The 24,587-nt window shown below is 38.9% G+C and overlaps 1 protein-coding gene across 2 annotated transcripts; it reads right to left on the reverse strand.

Moving 5' to 3' along the window:
* Positions 1–2,028: 2,028 nt before the first annotated feature.
* Positions 2,029–24,587, reverse strand: LOC129777121 (E3 ubiquitin-protein ligase Su(dx)). 2 transcript variants are annotated; one of them, XM_055783193.1, is made up of 6 exons: positions 24,209–24,587; positions 16,044–16,269; positions 14,941–15,434; positions 5,467–7,490; positions 5,211–5,409; positions 2,029–3,418 (listed from the first exon to the last, which is right to left on the reverse strand). In XM_055783193.1, exons 2-6 carry the CDS (start codon positions 16,081–16,083, stop codon positions 3,149–3,151), a joined length of 3,027 nt encoding a protein of 1,008 aa, XP_055639168.1. In that variant the 5' UTR covers positions 16,084–16,269; positions 24,209–24,587; the 3' UTR covers positions 2,029–3,148. The 2 variants fall into 2 exon arrangements, with proteins under 2 accessions (XP_055639168.1, XP_055639169.1); XM_055783194.1 differs by lacking the exon at positions 24,209–24,587 and adding an exon at positions 23,364–24,100.

The following is a 24,587-nucleotide window of genomic DNA, read 5'->3' on the forward strand; positions in this document are numbered from 1 at the left end:
ATTCCTCGGCCAACGACGAGAACGGTTAAGGCTCTCCAACGCGAATATGTGAAAACAATACGGTCAACGAAGGAAAATATTAAGGAATTATCAACATCGAATTACCAGGGGGTCTCCGTAGCCACATTGGTTGCGCGTTCGCTTAGTAAGCGATCGATCGTGAGTTCAAAACTCAGGACCCTCATTGACCATCTTTGTGTTGTTACAGAATAGCTACGTCCACGCAACAATCATCAGCGATGGAGAGCGATCCACGGTCGAAATAAGATCGATTCATCCATACAACTGCTCTGCTCTGCAAGACACATCGGGCTGCTGTTCTATAAACAACTCAACAATGATCAATCAACTGTCTCCGCTGTCCGGTCTAACTGGATAATGGAAGAACAGATAGAAAGCTCTTACGCCTAAATGGCTACTGTGTAAATGTACCATATGTAATGGTATAGAAGGAATAATGGCGAATGGCAACTGTGTAATGTACTAATTATAGATATGATAACCATGTGACATGTACACGATTAAAATTTGGCTCTGTTACAGCTAAAATGCTAATGAGCCTAAAATAAATAAATGGGATAAAAAAAACATCAAATTACCGTGCGGAAGAACTTGTTAATACCAAAAGAGCCCCAATTCGCATGTGCTATAAATTTGCTCATGTTACGCTCGTGTATAATCTGGATTTTACTTAGCCACGTTTTAGGTAATTCAGGGAAAATAACATATCACGCTTGATTTATAGTACAATGGCCTTGATCTGTAGTATAATTTTGTCGGAAACAAAAATCCTCTATACGGCAAAAATCATGTGGCCTTCATACCCCCAGTGGTGGCCAACGTAACGCTGCATGATTTTAGTATCACCATTTTTATACCTTTTTGATTTATCATATAACATAGTGAAATAAAAAGTAAACCTTCTGAAAATCAACGTGATTGTGGAAAACATCCTAAAGATCAATGCTGACAAAATGAAATGCTTCAATGTTGTATACATTGTGTTTGATTGTACCCCATGCTTAGGGTGGCCGTCTTACCCCGTCCTTCCCTGCGAATGTTAAAATATAGCTGCAAATCGGGTATCAATTTGATATTTGTTGCATTCGGGTAATTGGGTGAACGTCTTTCGGATAAATGTAACACAATCGTAATACACTCGCTTTTTTCACATTTTAACACATTTCAGCTGGTTCGTCACTTTTACATCCATTTTTAGAAGAATGTCGGGAGTGAGAATTGAACTCGTGATCTCTGCGTGTGAGTTATGGATGTTACCACTGCGCCAGATCGCCTCCACTACTTCTTTTTTCACATGTAAAGTATAAAAAGTGCAAATTTCAGAATTAACTTTAATTAAAAGCGAAACCAACAGGCTCAGACGGTGGATTAACCTAGAGATCTCTCAAACTCTCAAACGTCCACTTTACAAATCGAAGGTTTACCGATTACATACCGTTTCAATAATTAGTTTTATGGATATGGTTCACGTTACAGTCAAAACTTTAAAGCTGAAATTAAAAAATTGAGTACTTATAGAATTTTTGGCTCACCTCAATAGAACATTTATCACAGTTCCATTTTCGTGAAAGAATTAGGGAGATATTCACTCAAGTCAATTATCATTTCTAAACTGATGAAAATTAGTTCGCTGTTACATAATATAGTCTTTGTTCACATTTATTGAAATAATCTTCAAAACCTCATGGTAAGCTTGATGAAACTTGCTATATAACAATATCAATTAAAAAAAAGTTGGAACAAAGTTAAACATTGTTCAAAAAATTCAAATGTTATGAATTGTAGTTTCCTTCAATATAATTGTGAAGACATTTTTCCGTACTACGTGAAGACATCTGAAAAAATCACCTGGCATCCATGGGTAGAAGGAAAAGGAGGAATCTCGTAAAATCGTTTATACGGTTTCTTCCATTTCCATCATAATCACTGATTCAGCAATTTCGATTTCGGATCAACCGTTAAAATGCGTGTAATAACGGGAGATAAAAGCAATCAGTACAAACACCATTTATAAGATAATTTCCTTTATTATTCATAAAACAAAAAATAAAAACAATTTATTCCGATTATTATATAAATCATTTTTCTTACTGTGTTTTTCACTTATTTACAACGCTAATTCATTGATAGCAGCATGTTGTTAAAAATGCGGAAACGCTACTGGTCACGGCTTTCGTACCGACCGAAGTCTTGTAAGTTAAAATATGTTCTCACTGTTCAATTCACCAATTTATTCCATAGTCAAAGTTGAATTTCCAGTTTTCAGACGATTGTTCGAAACAATATTTGCTATCATAATTTTTTCCTATATTTCTATTTCTTTTGTTTTAACAACATGGTTGATAGATACATTATTATACCGGCTTGGATAGGTTCTGCACAATAGGGACAAATAATTCATTCAGTATTGAATTGTTCCTAACATGGCCCCGACGTTTTTTTCCCTAGATTTGTCTCAATACAAACAAACAAAAATGACATGAGAGCACAAAAGTGAGCCCCAAGAAACTCTGCATGAAATCTAGTGTTGTGTTTAATAGGTGATCAAAAGGGGACGCTAATGAAGCTGCTAATCGGTTATTGTTGCTTTTTAGTAAGCTTCTTTTTTCATAGACAACAAGTTTATTGTGGGCATTAAGTTTAAGTGACATTATTTTTTTCGCTTCCGTCTATCCGAGCTAAGCCTGGTACCTCCTATTTACAAGTATTATCCATATATTACAACAATGTTTACTCCTATGTTTATTTATCACGATTTTTGGATCAAGGTAAAACTAAACGATACAATACATCCGTTTAGTTCAACTTTCGGATTATTTACAATTCATCTATTTCATATATCATCGAGGGGAGCCGTTGTTTCGTTCCCTTTTCCGGGAATAAGGTGTAACTTTAGGTCGAATATTTTTTTTAAACGTACAAAAAATAATTGAATAAAATTACAATGTACAACCAACGAAAAAGTGAACATTTTGCCTAAACCTAGGGATACCGGTATCGGTAGTCATTTCAAATTGCCAAAAGTTTATTTGTCGCAAATGTATTCTCGACCACTGCTATTCACTATTGATTGAATCACAAGAGCTTTACTCACTTTGTTGGCACTTCTCAACCCCCGTTCGATTGTTTATTCCTGGCCGAATCCCTCAGTCTCCTCGATTGCATAGTTGAGCTTCTCAACCAGCTGATCGTAGCTCTTGTACGGCGGCAGATCAAGTCGATTAAAGCATGTGTGCGACCGGGGTAGCCACGTGTCCTTTCCCACTTTCTCGATGCAGAATCGCTGTGGACCGTTTGATCCCATCAGTTCGGCAAATCCACCCACCGGAACACGACACGTACCGGTCACAAACTGCAGCAGTCTGGCGCGCTTTTCGTTGTCTGTTTCCCGCACAAACTGTCCAATGAAAATATGGTTTAGTAAAACTTACATTTTTTTATAGTTAAAATAGAGTTTATTTATTAATAGTAATTACATCACAGGTTTTGAAGCATGATTAATCATTAAAATTTAAATGGAATTCTAATTCATGGACATCAATTTCATAAGTGTTATCAACATAATTTGAGTACGTAACGAAAATCGTTAAAATTTCATTTTTTTGTTCTGATGTTATACACTGCGTTTCACAACTATAGAACCACTATTTTTTTCTGAGTTTTCAGAGATATGTAAGAAGTCTGTTGAATTGATGTAGATAGTGTATGATATAATAACTATCTTCATTTAAAAGACTGGTCATTTGAACTTTTTTGTTGCGTTCAGGCGCGAAATATTCAAAGAAAATTAAAATTCCAGTGTTTCATAACTATAGAATCAGATGGAAAAACTTTCACTCCTTTACAAAATTAATGTCAATTTCAGATGAATTAGAATAAGTTTCTGATTCATAGGTCATCTTCAGTTCTCAATCAGTTCAAATAACTCATTCGGGGTGGTTTAGACCAAACTGCGCCATGTTGTAGTGTGTATTTCGTTCTACGCAGGGAATACTGTTCGTTTGAGCTCTTCAAATAACTCATATTGCTTGTAAGCTGCATCTACTATTCGTACGATCACTCCTTATAAGTTCTTGATAGGGTTTTGATCTTGTAAACAAGCTGGCTAGTCCAGAATCTGAAGCCCCTATTCAATAAACCAGCCCAATTATCACGGTGTTTTTGATGCAAGAACAGAGATTAATCATTCTTATGTACTCCATTGCAATTCTGACTGTACATTGGTGTTGGTGAAAAGCTAAGTCCTTTCAGTATGAAGAAACTCTATTCAAGTTGGATTTCTTTTATTAGAGAAGTTCTCTTGAAATAGTGAAACCCATGGCATTAGCTTCCACATTAGTTTTTGGACCCGCAGCTTTGGAGATGGGATTTTTATGGTTTGCGAAGAATTTTCTCAAAAAGACCTGGTTTGGGTAGCTTATCATCAACATGAATGAACAGTCAGAGGTGCAACGAAGTACTTCAGAATCTTTTACTGCTGTTTTTACATAAAAAAAACAATGTGATAATTGAGAAATTTTGTATCAAATAATAAAATCCGGAAAGACATGGCATGGTTTGAGGAATAAAGGCTTCAAATTCTGGATTGGTCAATTTGTTAAACAGATCAAAACCCTATCAATAACTTATGAGGAATGATCGTACGAATAGTAGAAGCAGCTTACAAGCAGTATGAGTGATTTGAAGAGCTTCAATGAGCAGTATTCTCTGTGTAGAACGGAATACACACTACAACATGGCGCAGTTTGGTCAAAACCACCCCGAATGGGTTATATGAACCGATTGAGAACTGAAGATGACCTATGAACTAGAAACTTATTCTAATTCATGTGAAATTGACGTTGATTTTGTAAAGGAGTGAGAGTTTTTCCATCTGGTTCTATAGATAAGAAACACTGAAATTTTAGTTTTTTGAATGTTTTGCGTCTGAACACAACAAAAAAATCAAATGACCAGTCTTATGAATGAATATAGTTATTATGTCCTATACTATATACTTCAATTCTACCGTCTACAGGGTTGTGAAATGCGTTTCACATAAATTCAAATAAACGAAATATTTTACAAAAAAAAATTAGCTTGTGTTCGACTTCCCTGGAACGATAGCAAAATCGCATCTGTTCGGCACGGAAGTTAAGTGCTCACTAAATCACACTGTTCACATTCACATTCACATTGTAGATACATACCTGCCAAAACCAAACCACCTGTTTGCTGTTGCGATTATAGTGCCGATAGATCGAATTCCTCTGCCAATCGTCAACGTCGATTTCCTGCATGCCACACAACATAAGCTCCAGCTCTCGTTCATCGAAATATTTTAGCCATTCCAGCGGCACCACCTCATTGAAACCTTCCAAAAATGTTTTGGTCTGTTCCTCGATCCCTCTACAAAAGAAAAAAATCAAACCCTTGAACTATTGCCAACTAACTCACTCAACTAACCTCGTCATCCGCCACTCGGTCATTAGCGATATGTACTCTTCCTTGTTCTCCTCGGTGACCCGCTCCTTATCACCGTTGTCCTTCAACTCGTGGTGAATAATTTGTCCTAGAACCTCAAAGTCTACACTAAACCACAGCTCCAGCCCGCACTCATCTATATTGTTGTCGCGCACCCAAATGAGCGAATTATAAAACTCCGGATCGATAGTTTCGATATCTTTGGTTGTTAGCTTTTTATTTAGCATCCGTTTGTAGAATGGCATCGTAAAGCCAGAATATATGAACCTTCCGTGGTAGAGGGCCATCGCGATGAACCGACCGATAAATTTGAAATATTGCAAATGGTCCGGATTCACGTAACTCGCGGGATTAATCTGTAGACTGTAATTGTTTTTGTTGGCGTACTCGAACAGACAGTACATTGGGTTCAGAACCTCGTGGGACAACAAAAAGAACCACTCACGCGAAACCCCACCATAATCGAGACCTTCTTCGCCTCGGAAGATTATGTACAGTCTCCGGCGGAGCTCGTATGCCGGTAGTCGCATAATTTGGTGGTAGGAATCTTCGAACAAGGTTTGTCGCGTGAGAGTTATCTTGATGTGAGACGCGAGAGCATTGCTTTGACACAGGTACCTAAATTGACTGAGCTTCCATCGGAAGGAACGTTCATAGGCTCGCGGCACACCGTATACCCCTTTTCCGCCTTTGGGAGCACCCGGTCGGGGGTCGTCAAACGTTGTCTTCCGATTGTTGTGGTCCACGAAGAAGCGTTCCCCAGTGGCGGTGTATCGAATCTCCCACCCGGGCGGTAGTGGACCTTCGGCGAGCATATTCACTTCCTGACCCTGCGTCCGAGGATCTTCCCACTGAGTAGTGCGATTTTTATGATTAACAAAGTACACGCGGTTGTCGGGTTGGACCCGCTTTTCCCACCCGTCTGGCAGGACACCAAGACCATCGTCTTCTTCGTGGGGAACTGATGTTGTGTTCGATTGCTGCGCATGCTGCGGGTAAAGGAATCGTTGATTGCCTTGGGAAATTATATGCTGACGTTGACCCTGCCAATGCTGGAAGTGCATCAAGCGTTCACTGTTGGGCCGTTGCCAGGTTGTGGTTCGAGTGTTGTGATCCACGTAGTAAACTCGACCACGTGCATCGCGTCGCATTTCCCAACCGGCAGGAAGCGGTTGTGGTTTTTCCCAATACGTTGAACGGGTGTTATGGTCAACATAGTATCGGCGGCCGTATTTATCCACACGCATTTCCCAGCCTGCCGGCAGAGGTTCATTGTCCTCCTGATTCTGTTGGGCTGCTGCTTGAAGCATCATCTGTTGATCGGTGAGACTTCCTCCTATAGGGAGCATAGCACCTGGAGCTCCCCCTGGCATCTGTGGTGTTGGTGCCGCTCCATTCATAGGAACCAATGCTCCTGTCATATTAGGTTGCGCTTGGCTGTGGTTAGCACCATTGGGAATCCCATTGAGCAGTGAGTCCTGCGAAGAGTTGGAATAAACAGCCCCAAGACGTGGATGGGTAGCAGCAGCCAACGGATGCATTGCTTGGGCCTGCTGCTGTTGTGGCGGCTGCTGGGGTTGTTGGGGTTGCTGTTGATCCCAGTTCATTCCACTACTCCGACGCACCGCACCAGTTGACGGAGCCATTGGAGATGCGCATCCGATCATAGGCATTGCCGCACCATTTCCCATTGCACTCGATCCTGGTGCGACTCCTGCGGAATGTATATTTAGCTCGTTGAAATTTGTTGCGGTGCTGTTCACTGAAACGCAATCCGCCGAGCTGTTACTGTGACTCCCAGACGAAGGAGAATGATGGGGTGGATGATGATGTTGGGATGACTGTTGACTCAAACCCACCGGGGGTTGAAGCTGGGATGATTGTGGTTGGCTTGGGAGTGAGCCACGTAATCGCATACGCGCTCTGATGCCACCGTTAAGAATACTGCTACGACTGTTGCAGCTGCTACTGCTGCTGCTTGCTGTCATGTCCAGCGACGGGTGGAGCTGTTGGTGTGGGGATTAAAAGAAAAGCTTGTTAATAATAGACTAGCAACACTCTTAGAATAATATTGATTTTTCCACGCAGTGAACGGTGGTCCTATCAAAGGTGCGTTTAGTAAACCAATTCCGAGTCATGACCAGGGTTACCATATCTACAGAATAAGGGGCTGTTTACATACCACGTGGACAGAAAAAGTACGATTCAAGACACCCCCTCCCCCTCCGTGGACAAGCGTGGACATTTCTTATACCCTTCCTCCATTTGTCCACGATGACATTTCTAGTTTTTCTTCGGAGAAAAAATCGAAGTTTGTTTCTATTTTTTTATTTATGTTTTTTGAAAAACAAGAAAGTTGTAGGGTTGTATCCGTACCATGACCACATACTTCACGTATGATTACGCTACGATATTTGTTGTATGTTGATTTTGAATATCTTCGAACAAGATGAGATTCGAGATTCGAACAACATCATCATGAAGTAATCACGAGTCGAGATTGTGTTATTTGTTATGCTTAGGGATATGGCTTGCGTTACATTAGGGAGGAGGGAGGTCCAAGGCTGACCACATACCACGTGGACAACTGTAGGGGGGGGGGGGGTGTAAGAAAATGTCCACGCTTGTCCACGGAGAGGCGAGAGGGGGTACAGACTTAATACACGTGGACAGGAAGAACAAATATATTTTTTAAATACCATCACCTATACAAATTAAATAAAATCTGTTACATTTTTAGAATTTCAAAACTCTCCGTATTTGTCAATAAACGAATTGAGCCGTCTGAGAGTGCAGCCCAGTCATACGTTCATATTTTTTCTCATATCATTGAACTTTTTTATATCTATATTCTAAAAATATCATATGTAAACTTCCTTTGATCGAACTTTCATAATTACAAAATATGCATAGCCACCCATAACCCAAAACTATAAAAATTAAACGAGATTGAGATTTCATGGTATGCGTAAATGGTTTTTCATGAGATATAACTTTCTATACTTGTTGTTTTATATCGAGAATAGTTAGTCTTAGGATAATAGTGTCTGTATAGTTTTTCATACAGAATTGCGTGTAAAATGCATGCAGTTGTAAAATTTTCAAATTAATGGAACCAAGTATGGGTTTTTACAAATTTTCCAAAAATGCATGATATTGTTTTTATCAACCAAATTGAAGCTACCATTTTGTCTCAAATTCCGGAATTTGACTCAAATTCCGATCACTTCATTGTAAAAACTGAATTTATTGAACATCAATGTTATTTTGATACCTATAAATGTTGTCATACAGAAAGGTTTACTCTAAAGAATATCGGGGTTTTAATTACATCCATACCTCGCTTTACGGCCTAGATACGTTCCACGAAAATCGGCCGCAAAGCGAACAGCCGTATAAGGAATCAATTATTCTAATACAAGTTCATGCAAATTCAATCGAATCGGTTCCAAATTTGTTTGTAACATGGTTTATCATTATAACGGCACTTAATATTTCTATTTCATTTGAATCAAAAATACATTTTCAAAAAATCTTTTCTTTCGATTTACGAAAAACTCAAACTTTGACGGCCGTGCAACACAAATAAATGAAGTCCGATTGAGCCGATATTTTGCACAGGGTAGCTTTTCGAGAGAATCAACATTTTTAAGAAAGTTCCGTTTGAAAATTCGAGATGGCCATTTTCGTTGGCACTCTAATATGAACCTATCTAGATATATCGACATAGAAAAGAAAATGCCGTTATAGCGAAACATTTTAGGCCGTAAATCGAAAACGTGCCCTAATTCAAGAGGGCTGCCGTAGCTGTATAGCGAGGTATGGGTGTATTCAATTATTTATAACATTGATGGTCAGTAAATTCAATTTCAAAATGAAGTGTTCGGAATTTAAGTCTGTTCGGAACATAAGTCAAAACGGTACAGCGTTCCGAAATCACTTAAAAACTCTTCGACCCTTTACTCCTCAATCCTTTGGTAAATGTAGATCTATAGATATCACTGCATGCTTCCTACTTTATCTTTTCTTTCCTTGAAATTATTTTTTATTAATAAATAATAATTTATGTATGAAAATTTGTTCTGTTCGTTTGTGTGCGCTCGAAAAGTTTGGTACTGAATGGCAACACACTTCAAGGATTGTTTTTGCTACTGCCAACACCTCAGGAAGCTTTATTATTTCCAGATGGAATAAGCACACTTCTGAAATAAAGCTGTGAACGTAAATGTGCTTTCTGGTATTGAATATGTATTCTATGTGATAGCAACATATTTTTTAAGTGTTTTAAAAATCGTGAACTAAAATTGTATTTGATAATGATTTTAAATCCATTTATTTTTATTCGATTGGCGTTTCTCAAAATCAATCTTTGCAATTGTGTTGTTTAAATTCGGATGCGGATTGTTCAGCTGTATTTTGCACGTTTCCGTGTTGGGAAACAAGATAGACTATATATTCGCAGATAATACAAAAACAAAGTATTTCAAGTATCGAAAATTCAACCCATACGAAACATATGCTTTTGCTAATCGTTTCTCTGCCATAAAACCTCAATGTGCCACAGAAAGCGTGACCGAATACAGCTAGTAAAATTTGAAACAAATAAACTTGAATAGAATTAAAACATAATTTATGCGCATTTAAGTTATTTCATCAATTATTCTAGTAAAATAAGGAAAAATGTCCACGTGAACAACAGGGGGACGGGTATGAAAATGTCCACGCTTGTCCACGGAGGGGGAGAGGGGAGTCTAAAATCGTACTTTTTCTGTCCACGTGGTATGTGGACAGCCCCTAATGGGTATACATTCAGCATCTCAAATTCGTGTAGTCATTTTGTTATGAATTTATGAAATGGTCTGCAGTGAATTGCAGTGAATGTCTACAAATGCTACAGTAAATGTATTGCATAGTTTCGACCACATAGTTGTCGAGCCGTTCTACATTGGAACTCTCAAACAGTGCCGAAAATATTCACGTTCACGACATTCAAATACGGCGATTTACAGCCTCCCTTGTATTGATAACCTACTGCCCAAGCGAGAATCGATAAATATGAAATAACACTATCAATGAACACGAGTGGGATGAACATCAACATCAACATCAACATGCCACGAAGTTCATTTTTCATTTGCATCTTCATTTCCGTCATGATATTCGAAATGTCGAAATTGAAGATCACTGCGTGTTAGTGAAAATCAAAGCATAAACTTCAACGTCAACCAATTGAGAGTGTAATCGATTAATGGTAAGGGAAGGCCATTCATCACATAAAATTCTTGTTTTTGATGGTTCCGGCATTGAAATGTATAGTATAACCCATTGATTATGTTTTATGAATCTACTCCCGATTGTCCGGAAAACCGCTCAACCGCTCACCGCTGCATAACGTTCAACGCTCAACGAAACCCATAATGTTGCCATTTACGAATCCCTGGTCCTTTTTTAGCTAAATATGGAAATAAAACACGTTCTCAATAAAAATTCACTGCAAGCGATGAAGTACAATTTGGCTTTCGTGATAATCATCTGAAATTCTTGACAGTAAGGAAAGTGCCTGAATGCAGACTTTTCGGAATTCATTCGTACTGGTTTTGTTCATTACACTGGACAAAGTTTAGGGTCCAGGCGTAGTCAATTTCGAATAACATTCACTTAGCTGATCCGTAGATTCATCATCCCATTAAAATTATTTTGGTATCGCAATATATTTTCCGAATTACTCGACCTCAACGCAGATCGTTTGAGAAACAATGATACACCCTCGCTTTTACAGAACACAAAACAAGGCTGGTGGCTACAAGGAACCTTGTCAAAACATTATAATGACAATAGCTTTGTGATTGTAATAAGTTCATCTACCAATGCCAATCTTGATTTAAATTTTTGTTCCAGGATTTAAACTGGTTTGTTCCAGAATCTTTCGTCAAAAAACTGTCATTGTGTAGTTTAGAGACGAATGAACTGGAAAGTTTAAAGCCACTTTAAAACAAAGAAGAAGAAGAACTGTCATTGTGTTTTTTATACTATGGTGCAACGTCGTCCATCGTTTTGATTAATACTAAACGGATATTCGCCCTCAATTCGTCCAGTGGCGAGCTGTATTTATTGGATTTTATCAACCGGTGGTTTGGTAGAAGCTCATAACATAGAATTCTTTTCCAATACCACCCTAACAAAGAAGATGGCTTTCGTCATCTTACATTTTTGCCATTTCGTCATCCATTTTTGCAAAACCTTGGAAGTTCTCAAGGGATAGAAACGAAATGGTTATTTTATCATGAAACGAAACTGGATCAAAACCCGCATCCAAAAAACAATGTCGACCATTTTTAATATTCCAATACTAACAGCCTGTGGTGTTATCTTCATCCTGGCGGAAGAAAGTATCCTCTACTAACAATGGAAATACATCGATCGCTCACAGTTTATGTGCATTTTGTATGGATGTCCGACCAACACTCTCTGAGTCTCTTTACACAGTGTCAGTAACTGCTGATTCGGTCAAATCGATTAGAAACGAGTGCGAATCGGTTCTGAAAATTGCATTCTAGCTACTTAATAGTTTTTTTTTGTTTTTACATAGGCGAGTCGCCACATGATATGCCTTCTGACAGTTCGACTGAAAAGTTCATAAGGTTGACGTCTAGATGGCAAAAATCTACTTGACTATCACAAATCATCATCTTTCAATGGACACGTGTCCAAATTTGACAGCAATTGGTCGATTGGTTCGTGAGTTACAGCATTAAGAGTGAAGCAACTCTTGTTATTGTGAAAAAATTGAAAATTCCGAATTTCGTGTATTGATAAAGCATTGCTTTTTGATGGAAAAAATACAGCGAGGATCAAAGCATGGTTTGACAAACGTTATCCGGACTCTGCTTCAGCAGAGTCGAAATCTACTTTTTTCTGAATACGAAGCATAAATTAACGTTTTTCGAAATGTTGATTTGCACGTGTTGAAATTTGAGATTGCCATTTTCATTTAAAAAATATGTGTCTACGTGGAAATTATCTATACACCTTCCCTCCTCACCATGGACAAGCGTGGACATTTTCGTAACCCCTACGTAATCCCTAGAATCATCGATACGTTTCGGATTACGTCTCTCGGGACTATATTGGAATATATTGGGAGGACAAATAGAAAATCGCATTCGATTACAATATTACAATTACAATGAAATTTCCAATAATCAACATGTTGAAATAGCGTTGAAATGAGATCTTTGATTCCCCATACATTTGTGTAGCGCAATGCGTTTCTCTAGCACGGACTAGGAAATCGTTATATTCTTGTTAAGAAAATGTATTTTATAGATCTAATGAGTGCTGAAGTTCGTCCCTACTTTGGAAATAAATTGAAAGATATTAAAAATATATTGGTTAGTCATTTTTCGCACAACCAAAAGCGAACAAAAATGCGTTTAACTTCATTCAGGAAATATGGGAGCTTAACTTTTGACAATTCTGAATTCGTCCGCAAAAAGATGGCTCCTGTTTCATCAATCCTATTTTCCTTTATTTTCAACAAAGTTCTGGCATTGATTAATAAGTTAACATTTCGAACTAAAACACCCGAATTAACTCAGAACAATTTGGAAACCAAAAGTTTATCTTACTGGGCCCTATTATATAAATCGAATCGAGAAGTCGATACAATCACTATCACTATCACACCGAGCATAATTTCGTATTTTGTAAATCGAGATAATTTCATACCGAGCTCGATTTTCATGTGTTGCAATTGCATAAATTTGAGCGCTTCTGAAGTGTTACCCAAAGGAAAATATCAGGGATGCAAACCAAAACAGAATAGTGAAATAGAGCTAACGAGTAAAATACTTATCGATTCGATTTCTATAATGTTCTACATATATTCATTAAGACCACTGCTCAAGCAAAAAAAAGGAAAGTGTGTCACTTTCTTTGAGAAAAAATAATCAAATCAAGTGCTTCAATCCATTTATACTCATTAATTTGCATTGTTCAAAGAAATTTACCATATACTAGCTGACTCAGCAAACTTCGTCCCGCCCAATTTTTTTTGTTATCAATACTTTCAAACATTTACCTTTAAACTAATTCCTAGTACTTCTATCAAAACTCGTCACTTTCAATTTGCTTGATTAGTTCTCGAGTCATGCAGAAATTTGTACTTCATTTGTATGGCGTTTCCTTGATTAGTTTATGAGTTATGCAGAAATTTATGCTTCATTTATATGGCAGCCACTTCTTAGAGAGGGGGGAAGGAGTATCTATTTATCATAGACACGTTTCGTGCCCTCTAAAACCATAACATGCCAAATTTGGCTCTATTTGCTTGATTAGTTATGCAGAAATGCAGAAACTTATGCTTCATGTGTATGGCAAACCCCTTTAGAGAGGGGACGGATAAGACGAAGGTAAATCTCATCGGCTCGGACGGAAAAACTTGAGTCCATCGCCCAATAGGCTGCGCTTACATGCCACAGTATACCACGAAAACATTCAAGCATGGAGAAGGAAACTTTATGGTGTGAGGGTGCTTCTCCTGGAACGGGGTGTGCCCCCCCTATACTGGGTGGATAAGATCATGGATCAGTACCTCTACGCCCAAATCCTAAAATATGTTATGCTGCCACATGCCGAGTGGGAGATGCCCCTGAAATGGCAGTTCATGCAGAATAACGATCCGAAGCATACCGCCAAAACCGTCAGAAGTGGTTTCCGGATAACGAAGCCTGAAATGGTTCTCTGAACCCTATAAAGAACCTATGGCAGATCGCGAAAAGGTCGATGTACACTTACAAGTCGAATAATAAGCAGCAACTGTGGGATAGAATCCAAGCTTGTTGATACGCCATCCCGGTCACCACGTACCAGAAGCTGATGGAATCCTTACCGAATCGGATGCGTGAAATAATGCTTAACAAACGTTACACGACCAAGAACTAACCCTAGAAGCTTTTCACGGTATGGATTTTCTTGTTTTTATTTTTTTTACCATGAATTAAAAGATCGGTCTTAATTAAAATTAAGTCGTGTCATTTTAGTTGTTAAGTATGCCTAAAACGCATTTTCAATGAATGATTATTGTTTTAACTACAGATGTTATAAATTTTTTCGAACATTGCAAATTAATTATTATAAATGGAAGCACTGGATTGGATTATTTTTCCTCAAAGTTTTGTCTCTTTTTTTGCTTGAGCAGTAATCTTAATGTTTTGTCCGACACTGCACTGGGAACAGAAGTTCCTTAGGCTTGTATGTATGAATAAGATATAAAACATAAACAAATAAAATTTAAAAAAAAATAGATATAAGACATAAAGCAACAATATTTATTCCGAAATTGTTAACTTTCACTCGTGACCAATGACGAATGGATGTTTTATTGTACTAAACGCACCCTTTCGCTGACACGGTCTAACTGTTTTCTAATGAAGGGCAATATGCCCCCACACTTACCCCATTTCCATTCACGTGTGCGACAGCAATCTCATTATTGTGACCGTTCCCATGATTGATACCGGCGCTACTGCTCCCTGCCCCCCTCAGGGCCATCGCTCGCATATCCACCTTCAATCCATTCAGCACTGTAACCAACTCCCCGGTTTTGAAAGGTTGCCGCGGTTCGTTCGTTTTCGACGATCCAGCGCCATCAACCAACAGGTCCATGCTGAGCTCAAGATTTTCCAACACTCCGTTATAGTGTTCGAGTATGTTCGCCAGATAGACCGTCTGCTGGCCAAGGAGGGAATCCTTCCGGAAACTGGAATGATCCAGCACCCGGAAGTGCAGCACTGAGCCGGGCGAGACTATCACCGTGAATCGTTCGTTCCATTTGGGTGCGTTGGTGTTTTTCAGGAAATCGGTTTTGCGGGTGCTTTTATTGTCGATGGAAATCTCTACGTACGGGTTTGGCTTCAGGAAGCCGTTGCTGCGCAGGGATGCATGCTCGACTGGAATGATAGGAGAGAAAAAAAGCTAATGACATGTTTTCTGTTTGTTTGCGTTTTAAAATGCAGCAGCTCATTCGATACCGTCGATTATGCTTAATAGAATAATTGTTAAATCGTCGAAAAAAGCTTTTACTATCACAATAAACGCGGCTGATTACAGTTTTATTCCGAACTACTTGAGGGTTGGGGCGGAATTTGTTTTGTTCATGTGTTGATTTTTTGGAGTCGTTAATTGATGAAACTGAATAATCATTGTACTCAATTATAAAAATGTTAGTGCAGCCATTGTGCCATTGAGTTGCCATTCTATGCCAGCCAATTGAGAATTTAGAAAGATACGTTTTTATGAAACAAAGCAAATAAGAAGGTGTCATTATTGAGTGTTAATCCGTTTGTCCAATATTTGAACGCTATCTGAAGATAATTATTCAGGCTATGACGAACCAAACAATCATCGATCACAAAACCGATAATGTCTGAATATTGAAATCGAACACGCACAGCTGTATGACATCAAGTGATGGGTATCTGCTTTCCAAGACGTAACAACAAATGACTGAAATGTGTGCCTAGCAAATATCTATCCCCTATCAGGTAACCATTACTTACTTGTAACGCTGAGCTGGTGGATTCCCTCTTCCATTTGCATGTGTTCTTATAGTTACAATACAAGGGGTACTGCAATTGTAGTGTGCGGTTGCTTTGGGCCGCTTTCCCACCCCAAAAAAAGGAGAGTTCAGTTTGGGGAACAGTCACGTTTCACGCCGTTGTTGGCCGGCACCACGTGTTTTTTGCGTCACCGAACCGTCACCCACTATCCTACGCAGCAGTAATCCTACGTTAGAAGAAAAACAAGCAACGATGTTAATGCAATATGTATAAATTTTTCATTCGGATGACTAGCAATACATTTTTGATCGACTTTACTTCTGGCGTAATTACTTTGGTTTTCAATCAAACGGAACAAGAGAGGGGGAGAGCCTATCAAGTGCTTAATTCTTGTGGATAATCAAACAGGCTCGGTACTTCATCTGGCTTTGTATTCAATTTTGATGCATCCCACGTGACTTGCTGTAAAGGGGTACTTTTAATAATCATTGGAATTATATGAAGATGGTTATCCGTAAGGCTGAACTCGAACAATTAAAACATGTATCCATACAATTCAATGCCAAAATGCGGTTGACCTATTGCTCTATTAACGGTGAGTATATAAATGGTCAAATCACATGGTCCACGTCACATAGAAAATTTTACAACCAACGAAATTCGGAAAAGTAAAACCACATAACTCTGTGCATTGAATACACTTTTATTCGGAAGAGATAAGATACATAAATTCCAATTTCCATTGCAACAATGTTGAGACTTCTTTCATAGAGAGTACCCTGTACCGGAGATAAGGATTTCCAATTTTGGAAAGCATTATGTATCCGACTGATACAACATTTTTCACTTTCTTGTCAAAAACATTATGACATACCGTATTTGTCTTCGTCCCTGTGACTTTTTTCTGTCTATGTAACTTAAGATAACAATAAAGAACTACGTTTTGTAAATATGTGGAATTGATAAAGAAAAGGAACACTATTCCGGAAATAAGTTTCCAGGCATTGAATAGTCTAATATATTTATTAATATAGTATAAAGTGACCAGATGGTCAAAGGTCTAACGCGGGACACTAACCTCAAAGAAACCGCGTTTTGGAATCATGAGTTTAAAGTAGTACACAAAAATAGTTTAACAAGTCTCATCTATTGGTGGATTTCTTAGTATGACAAATATTTTCATAGCAACAAGTTCCAAAAACCTTTCAAATCAAAACAATCAAACATATTTTTCGGCTCCGCGTACATCGCGTATAAGTGAAACGTTCTTGGAGACATCTGTAATGAATTTTTCGCACTTGACCTGGAAATTAAACTTTATCTGTAATATTCCTTTCGACTTATCAACACTTATTTGTGATTGTATACATTGTATGCTAAGTATATAATTGTACTGAATGGAATATGATTATTTTGGAAGTGCCTCAAAATTTCGTTCCTCTGGGTTATTTATTTATTTTATTTTGGATTCTATGATGATCCCAATTTCGTAAAAATAGTACAATTAAACAATTTAATTTTTATTGTTGGATCATACGATAGATAACATATTAGACAAAGATATGTTCATATCAAATTTGAAATAAATCAGTTCAGAAGAATTTGAGATATTGTGAACGCCTGCTTGGAAAAAAATGTTTCGAGAAAGAGATGTTGAAGGTTTTCAATCAAAGTCCTTTTAGATTGCCACGAACGTGGCTATAACTCGATAAATAAATGGAATTCCGAGTAATACTTCCAAGGGCACATTCTTGAATGTCTAAACTTTACAAAATATGAAGAAAAAATAATTTGACATTTTTTCAAAATATCTTGTCTAAATACCCCCTAAGACAATCAACATGATCAAATTATGCAACTCGAACTTCAAAATAATCAATACATTTCTGTTAAAATTTACTTACACTGACCTTGAATCCTTTAAACCTCCCATTTTCCCCAACAACTCGCAAAAAGCAGGACGTCAGACTAGACAAAGTACTTAAAAAATGACATTGAAAGATGTAGTATTTTGGCTAGTTGAGTCTTGGCAGAACATTTTATTAACCACAATCCTGAAATCTTCCTGACACCTTGTTCTGTAAATAAACAATGAAGTGGTTGGCAAAAAGATATTAATTGCTCTTTAACGAAAGTTAAACAATTGATCTTCAATTTCAGATACAGCTTACAATTGATTGTGATATTTTCACTCCCGATATTCTCCACAGTAGTGTGAAATTCTGCAGCCTGATCATGCCTGAAATGAAATCACAATTCAGAACTATTGACTATTGACAATTGTCAACAGACGAAACAAAGGATTCCCATGATCTGAACATGAACATAATTCGGTCGATTGCAGACATCAAAGATAACCGTCTTACCCTACCCAGAATTTTCATATACACCAACTCCGCATTATCACTAAAATTTTTCAGTTTCTCAACCCTAACGGGTGAGATGGAAAAAAGTTTTGATGATGCCTCCATAATCTACGAGAAGTTGAGCCGCTGCCGCCTGAATTCGGCATAAACCTTGTTTTCTAAGAAGACCGCCGAAGTTCTTGTTCGCATTATTTGCACAATTCACTGCTATCTTGTTCTGCAGTTCGCGATAATATCAGAAACCTCGCCAGAAAGTGACACAAAATCTTACGAGTTAACTTGTGTTCGACTACGAGAAAATCGTATGACAGAAGGGATAAGCTTTATGTCGATATGTACTTCATGGTGTTTATGATCAATTTAGCAGGAACATTCGTTGCAATCGGTTCCGTTTTTATAAGATCCAAAAACATGGTTCAGAGAAAGAACGAACTACAGCTAGCAATTAAGTTTATATATCAGATGTTTTGACAAACGCGGGACATAATCTAACGCGGGACAGTTTGCTAAAATGCACGTGGCGGACTCAGTATGTATCGCGAATATTATTACGAATTATATATTTGCTCCACCATCACAGTCATCTATTTCATACACAACCAATCTCCACATAACGGTTTGAAACCGACGTGGTAATTGCTATTTAATATTGATCTTCTGCATTTGTCCGCCAGTGAATGCTCTGTACTATGCCTACTTGGTGCATATTCTGAGAAAACAATTTTAATCAACAGAAACTGAAGGTGGCCAGAACGAGCACAATTTTGTAATTCTTTCTCGGCCATCCGACGACAAACGCTGACCCATCTTGACTTCGATCAACTTTCAACCATATCTACATATTTTTGTGATTACACCAATATTTATAGATTTTTGTGACTTCAACAGTCAATAAGTGATTGTCAAACCACTTCATTCAGCCGGCAAAGGGGTATTAGCGCTCAATCTTTGCACCACAAACGTTGAATCGAAATTTGAATGTTCACCCCAGTACAGATGCAGAAATGATGTGGTCACTCTCCATCAGACGACATGAAAACGTGATGCATTCACCGAACAAAATTGCAACTCTGTGTGTGATATTTAGCTTCCATTCTTCCTTTGTATCAAGCAAAACAGCTGTGTCTGGCTATTTGGAAAATTTCGAAGCGGAGTTCTGTCTACACTACCCGTAGAACGAACGCTGCATTTGCTATTTCTATTTCAAGAAAATGAGCCGTGGTCCTACGTCAAAATAGGTAATTATTTCTTAGGTTTTCGGTGTAACAATAAACACATACAAAATAGTTTAAAATAAAGTAATACCAGATGGGCCAACCAGAAAAGCCCTGTGGGCCAAATGCGGCTCGCAGGCCGCACGTTGAATATGGCTGGATTAGACTGATAGACTCTAATGCCACGATACCTGAATTATACTCGCAAAGGATTAACGCGCCCTTGGAAATTTACGAATCGAATTTGTTGCGTACCACCTACAAAAAAAAGGTTGCAGAGAAGATGAAGAAACCATGATTTGCATTAACTTCAACTTCAATTGCATCAAGTGCTAGTTGGACGACAACCCTGTGGAAATATTCTTAGACTAGCTGATCCGGCAAACTTCGTCCCGCCCAAAATTTGTTTTTTGTTATCAATACCTTCAAACATTCACGTTTTCTTACTAAGTGCAAGTTCATGAGTCCAATCGCTCTCAGGCACTCTGGCACCGATTTATAATAAGGCACTACGGACTGTCTCCGGCCTTTTGCCATCAACACCAGCTGCCTCTGTCTGCGTTGAAATTGGGGAACCCCCTTTCGACCTAATCATCGACTTGGCCATCGTATCTAGGACTGCCAGTTCTTTGTCGAAAACCAGCGGTAGGGGAGAGACCCACCTGACCGCCCTTAGCAACACGATCCTGCAGCGGGTGGTGCATCCCAACCTTCCCCCGGTGGCAAAACAATCCTGGTTTGGGGCGAACGATTGGAGGTTCCCAACGACTTTCGTGGAGAACGGTATCAGGAACAACTTCCGAGCCGGGGTGAGCTCAGCCGGTCTGCCAGAACATTTCAAGGCCATCATAGCAGAAAAATACCGCCTCCACGAAATCAGGTATACGGACGGCTCAAAAGGACCATCAGGAGTTGGATTTGGGGTGACATCTGAAAGGTCTTCTCGGCAGAGGTGGCCGGCATTTTAAAGGCAACCACAATCCCGTCCTCTAAGCCGCTGCTGGTCGTCTCCGATTCGGCAAGTGCCATTGATGCCATCGGTGCGGCTAGGTCCAAACATCCATGGGTACAGGCCGTCAGGAAGTACCTATTGCCCGACACTGCGCTAATGTGGGTTCCCGGACACCGCGGCATCGCAGGGAATGAAGCGGCCGATCGATTTGCCGGTATCGGTCACATCAGACCGTTTTTCACTCGGGAGGTGCCGCTTAACGACACGAAGTTGTGGATCACCAATTCTTTCCGCTCCTTTTGGTCTGAAAGGTGGCTGGCAGAGAGAGGGCTGTTCCTCAGATAGGTAAAGGGTTCGATTGCAGGGTTCGAGGACATAAAAAGAATGCGAGAACAACGTATCCTGTCTAGACTGAGGACCGGTCATTGCTCGGTTTCGCACGGCTTCAAAGGAGGACCTTTCCGACTACTCTGCGATCACTGCCCAATCCACAACTCTGTCGAACATTTCCTGTGTGATTGCCCAAAATATGACGATCTACGAAATCATTATGGAATCAGCGGGAGCGTGCGAGATATCTTAAGCGACGAACCAGCGAAAGTAGCAGCGCTTTTCTGCTACTTGAAAGATGCCGAACTATTCTTCAGAGTCTAACGCGTGAACAATGGAAGATCCTTGTTCCTTCCCCTACACGATGAAGGGGAATAAGAACTTCTCGGCATCTTCAACGGTACGGCTACCTCTCCACTGGCCTGGAGCCATGGTCCGAGGACATCCTTACCATCTGGTCCAGCACGCAAGCAGCAATTGGAGAAAAACTAGTTTTTTTTATTCGATTTATTTAAAATGCGTTTTAATGCGTTCTTCTTTCGTCGTCATTTCAAGGTCCAGTCTATGTAGTCATTTTACGTTAATGTTTTATGTACATTTTATGTAAGTTGTTGTACCTTGCGGCAATATTTACTGCCGTCAATACAGAGGCGAACCAACCCAGGAGGCTGAATTTACCTTTTACTAAAAAATTCCTAGTACTTCTACCAAAACTCATCATTATAATATCAGATTATTTTCAGATACAGTTCTCGTTCAAGATTTTTCAACCACTTGCAAATAACATGTTTCTCCGTTACATGGAAGAAATGTTTGATACAGAAAATATGATAGAATAAAGACAGATCCCTCCCCTCTTCTCTCCTAAGAGAGGGGGGAGAAGTGTCTATTCACAATAGAAACGTTTCGTGTCTCCTAAAATTTTCACATGCCAAATTTGGCTACTTTTGCTTGATTAATTTTCGAGTTATGTAGAAATTTGTGTTTCATTTGTATGGCAGCCACCCTTTAGGTAGGGAGGTGGAGTGTCTAACCACCATAGAAACATTTATTGCACCCTAAAACCTCCATATGCCTAATTTGATTCCATTTGCTTGATTAATTATTGAGTAATGCAGAAATTTGTATTTCATTTGTATGGCAGACCCTCCCACCCTAAGAGAGCGGGGAGGGGTATTTTCGAGTAATGTAGAAATTTGTGTTTCATTTGTATGGCAGTCCCAAACTATCATGAAAACCTTCCCCGGTCCCAAGAATCAGACAGTGTATGAGCATTATTCAGTTAAAATGTTAGGGTGCCAATGACAATGGTCATCTCTAATTTCAAAAAGTTACCTCATAAAAATGTTCACCACCTCGAAAAAACACCCCATGCCGAATTTCAGCTCAATCGGACTTAAGGAAGAGTGGCGCAAAGCGGCCAAAGTTTGAGTTTTTTGAAAATCGAAAAAGGGGGGTTTTCGAAAAAAAAAATTATGCCAAATGTCGCAAAATTGCATAAAACGTCAAGATTTTATTTTGTCAAAAATCGGCATTCCGTGATTTAGTTTTTTTAGGAGTACCAAAAAACCCAAACAAAATTTTTTCGCATTGGCATCAAAAAAATTTCGAAAACCCCGATAGGATTACACCCCCCCTTGGGGTCAATGTAATGGTGACGAAGTCTCCATCTAACGAGAACAAGGAACCGAGACGGCCCCAAGCCATCGAAGTGACGCATTCCGAGGCGCCGGCCGACCCACCGGTCTTTCGCAAGCAAACCTGTGTTCCACCGATTGCCCGATTAATTTGAAACATAGGAAACGATCTTACAGTTTAGTTAGACGGCATACATTTTCCTGGTATATTTAGTTTGCTCGGTTAATTTTGCCTTGAAGTATGGCGGTGGCATTCATACGAAAATACCGCAAATCTCAAATACGCATTTTCGTAGCTGAAAAATACAAAACAAAAAGTAAAAGTACTAAAAAATAATAAAACAGTGCAAACAACAAGGCAACGATAATACAAAAGATAACTGAGTGCCCGTGTGAGAACTAAATTGCTATCTATTGAATTTTGGCTCCGATGACACTAATACGTAAGTACCGATTATTCTATTTGTTGGAAGTGTTGTCGCTTCCCAATTTTTATCGAAACTAATCTTTAGAGCGTTATGATAAGCATTCTCAGTTTGAATGGAATATTGATACATACAGCATAAGTGTTAGGAAAACACTCTAATAGAAATCCCTTAGAGAAGCGAGTGATGAGCTTTGTTTCAGACCCAAATAATTAACTATTATGAGACGAGACAAATCGTAATCCTTAAATTATTTGCTTTGCATATCAACTGTCACACAAAACCATTGTTTTCAGAAGAAATGCTCGTAGTTAAGTAATTCCTCGGTACAGTGCTTCTCTTAACACGGGTAAAATCCATACATTTCGTTAGTGTTACAAACTATAGCAAACGAACCGGCCTAATTTCCACGTCACGTAACACTTAGCAAGTCCCTCGCCTCACGACACCAAACACCGACGAATGAATCATGTTTCGCATCGTTGCTGTTTTCTACTGGTCATTGTTTCAATTCCGTCAGTCGAATCATTTTATTGTATTGCTAATCTTATCAGAGACCTCGCTCAGACTATATTTTTCTTCGAGCACTTCTACTTTTCACTTTTCGCCATTGTTGGCGTTGATAAGTATATTTGTATGGTCAGCGGCGTTTCTGGAGATAATTGTATTTGGATAACTGTTGTGCATCTGTTCGGAATACAAAACAATTGGTGAACATAAATTGTTTTTGTATGTATCTCAACTATAGAATGAAGTTGAAATTCTTGCCTGTCGAAGCTATCCACATCACTTATCTGCGATTATTTCCGCTCTGTTATGACGACAGGTTCGCAGTTTAAGTCATATAATTGAACATTTGTTTTTTCTATGCGTTATTCTCGGAAGCACCAGCATCGTCTTTATACTTCATATGGAATCCCCTCTTGTTTTGTTTATTCTGCTGAATAATCTTCATTAAAATTATTCTTGTTCGTAAAGCAGAACACGATAGATGCAAAATTAGTGTGATTCATATCGCTTCCGTCGAATTAGTTTATAAGGATTCTCCTCCGAACCAATGACGGCCTCTATCCGCTCCTCTCAATCCCACCGTACACTGACCGCAAGAATTTTAGTGACTCAATCTTATATAATATTGTTTTTATCCTCAACTTATGAGACTTGCAGGATCAGTTTCACTTCTAGATCTCACTTTGTATTACAACTAAATACCATATAGCTCCGTTTACGCCAACACTCACTTTTCGCCTGTATTTTTCCTGTTTGTACCGAAACGGATTTGCTTTTCACTATGTTGAGTCGTCGCAAACACCCCACTACTTCAATTTATTTTGCTGTTGCTTTTTTTCACATTCGTTTAAGGTCGAACGAAACACGGGATCTCCAGATTATAGTATTGCTTTCCGACGCAAATTTTTAGCCCGTTCCCATCGCTATATGCTCGGGCAAAACACCACACACGCAATATTGCACACGCACCGCTGATATCGAATCTACGTCGTTTTCCACGGAAAAGGAGCACTAAATTTGACTACGCGAATAATGCAGAGCATTTTCTTTCCTATACCAAATGGCTACACTTTGCACTCTCGCGAACTCTTCAGCAGAATATTCAATGGA

This window comes from Toxorhynchites rutilus, chromosome 3 (assembly GCF_029784135.1).
Source record: "Toxorhynchites rutilus septentrionalis strain SRP chromosome 3, ASM2978413v1, whole genome shotgun sequence".
NCBI classification, from domain to species: domain Eukaryota; kingdom Metazoa; phylum Arthropoda; class Insecta; order Diptera; family Culicidae; genus Toxorhynchites; species Toxorhynchites rutilus.

What these genes read in the sequence shown, in the direction of transcription:
- LOC129777121 (XM_055783193.1), bottom strand. Translation starts at nt 16,083, where the DNA reads ATGCAAATGGAAGAGGGAATCCACCAGCTCAGCGTTACAA. An exon ending in CCACCAGCTCAGCGTTACAA is followed by an intron (nt 15,435 to 16,043) that starts GTAAGTAATGGT and finishes CTATCATTCCAG; the next exon opens with TCGAGCATGCATCCCTGCGC. An exon ending in AGGTGGTTTGGTTTTGGCAG is followed by an intron (nt 3,419 to 5,210) that starts GTATGTATCTAC and finishes TTCATTGGACAG; the next exon opens with TTTGTGCGGGAAACAGACAA.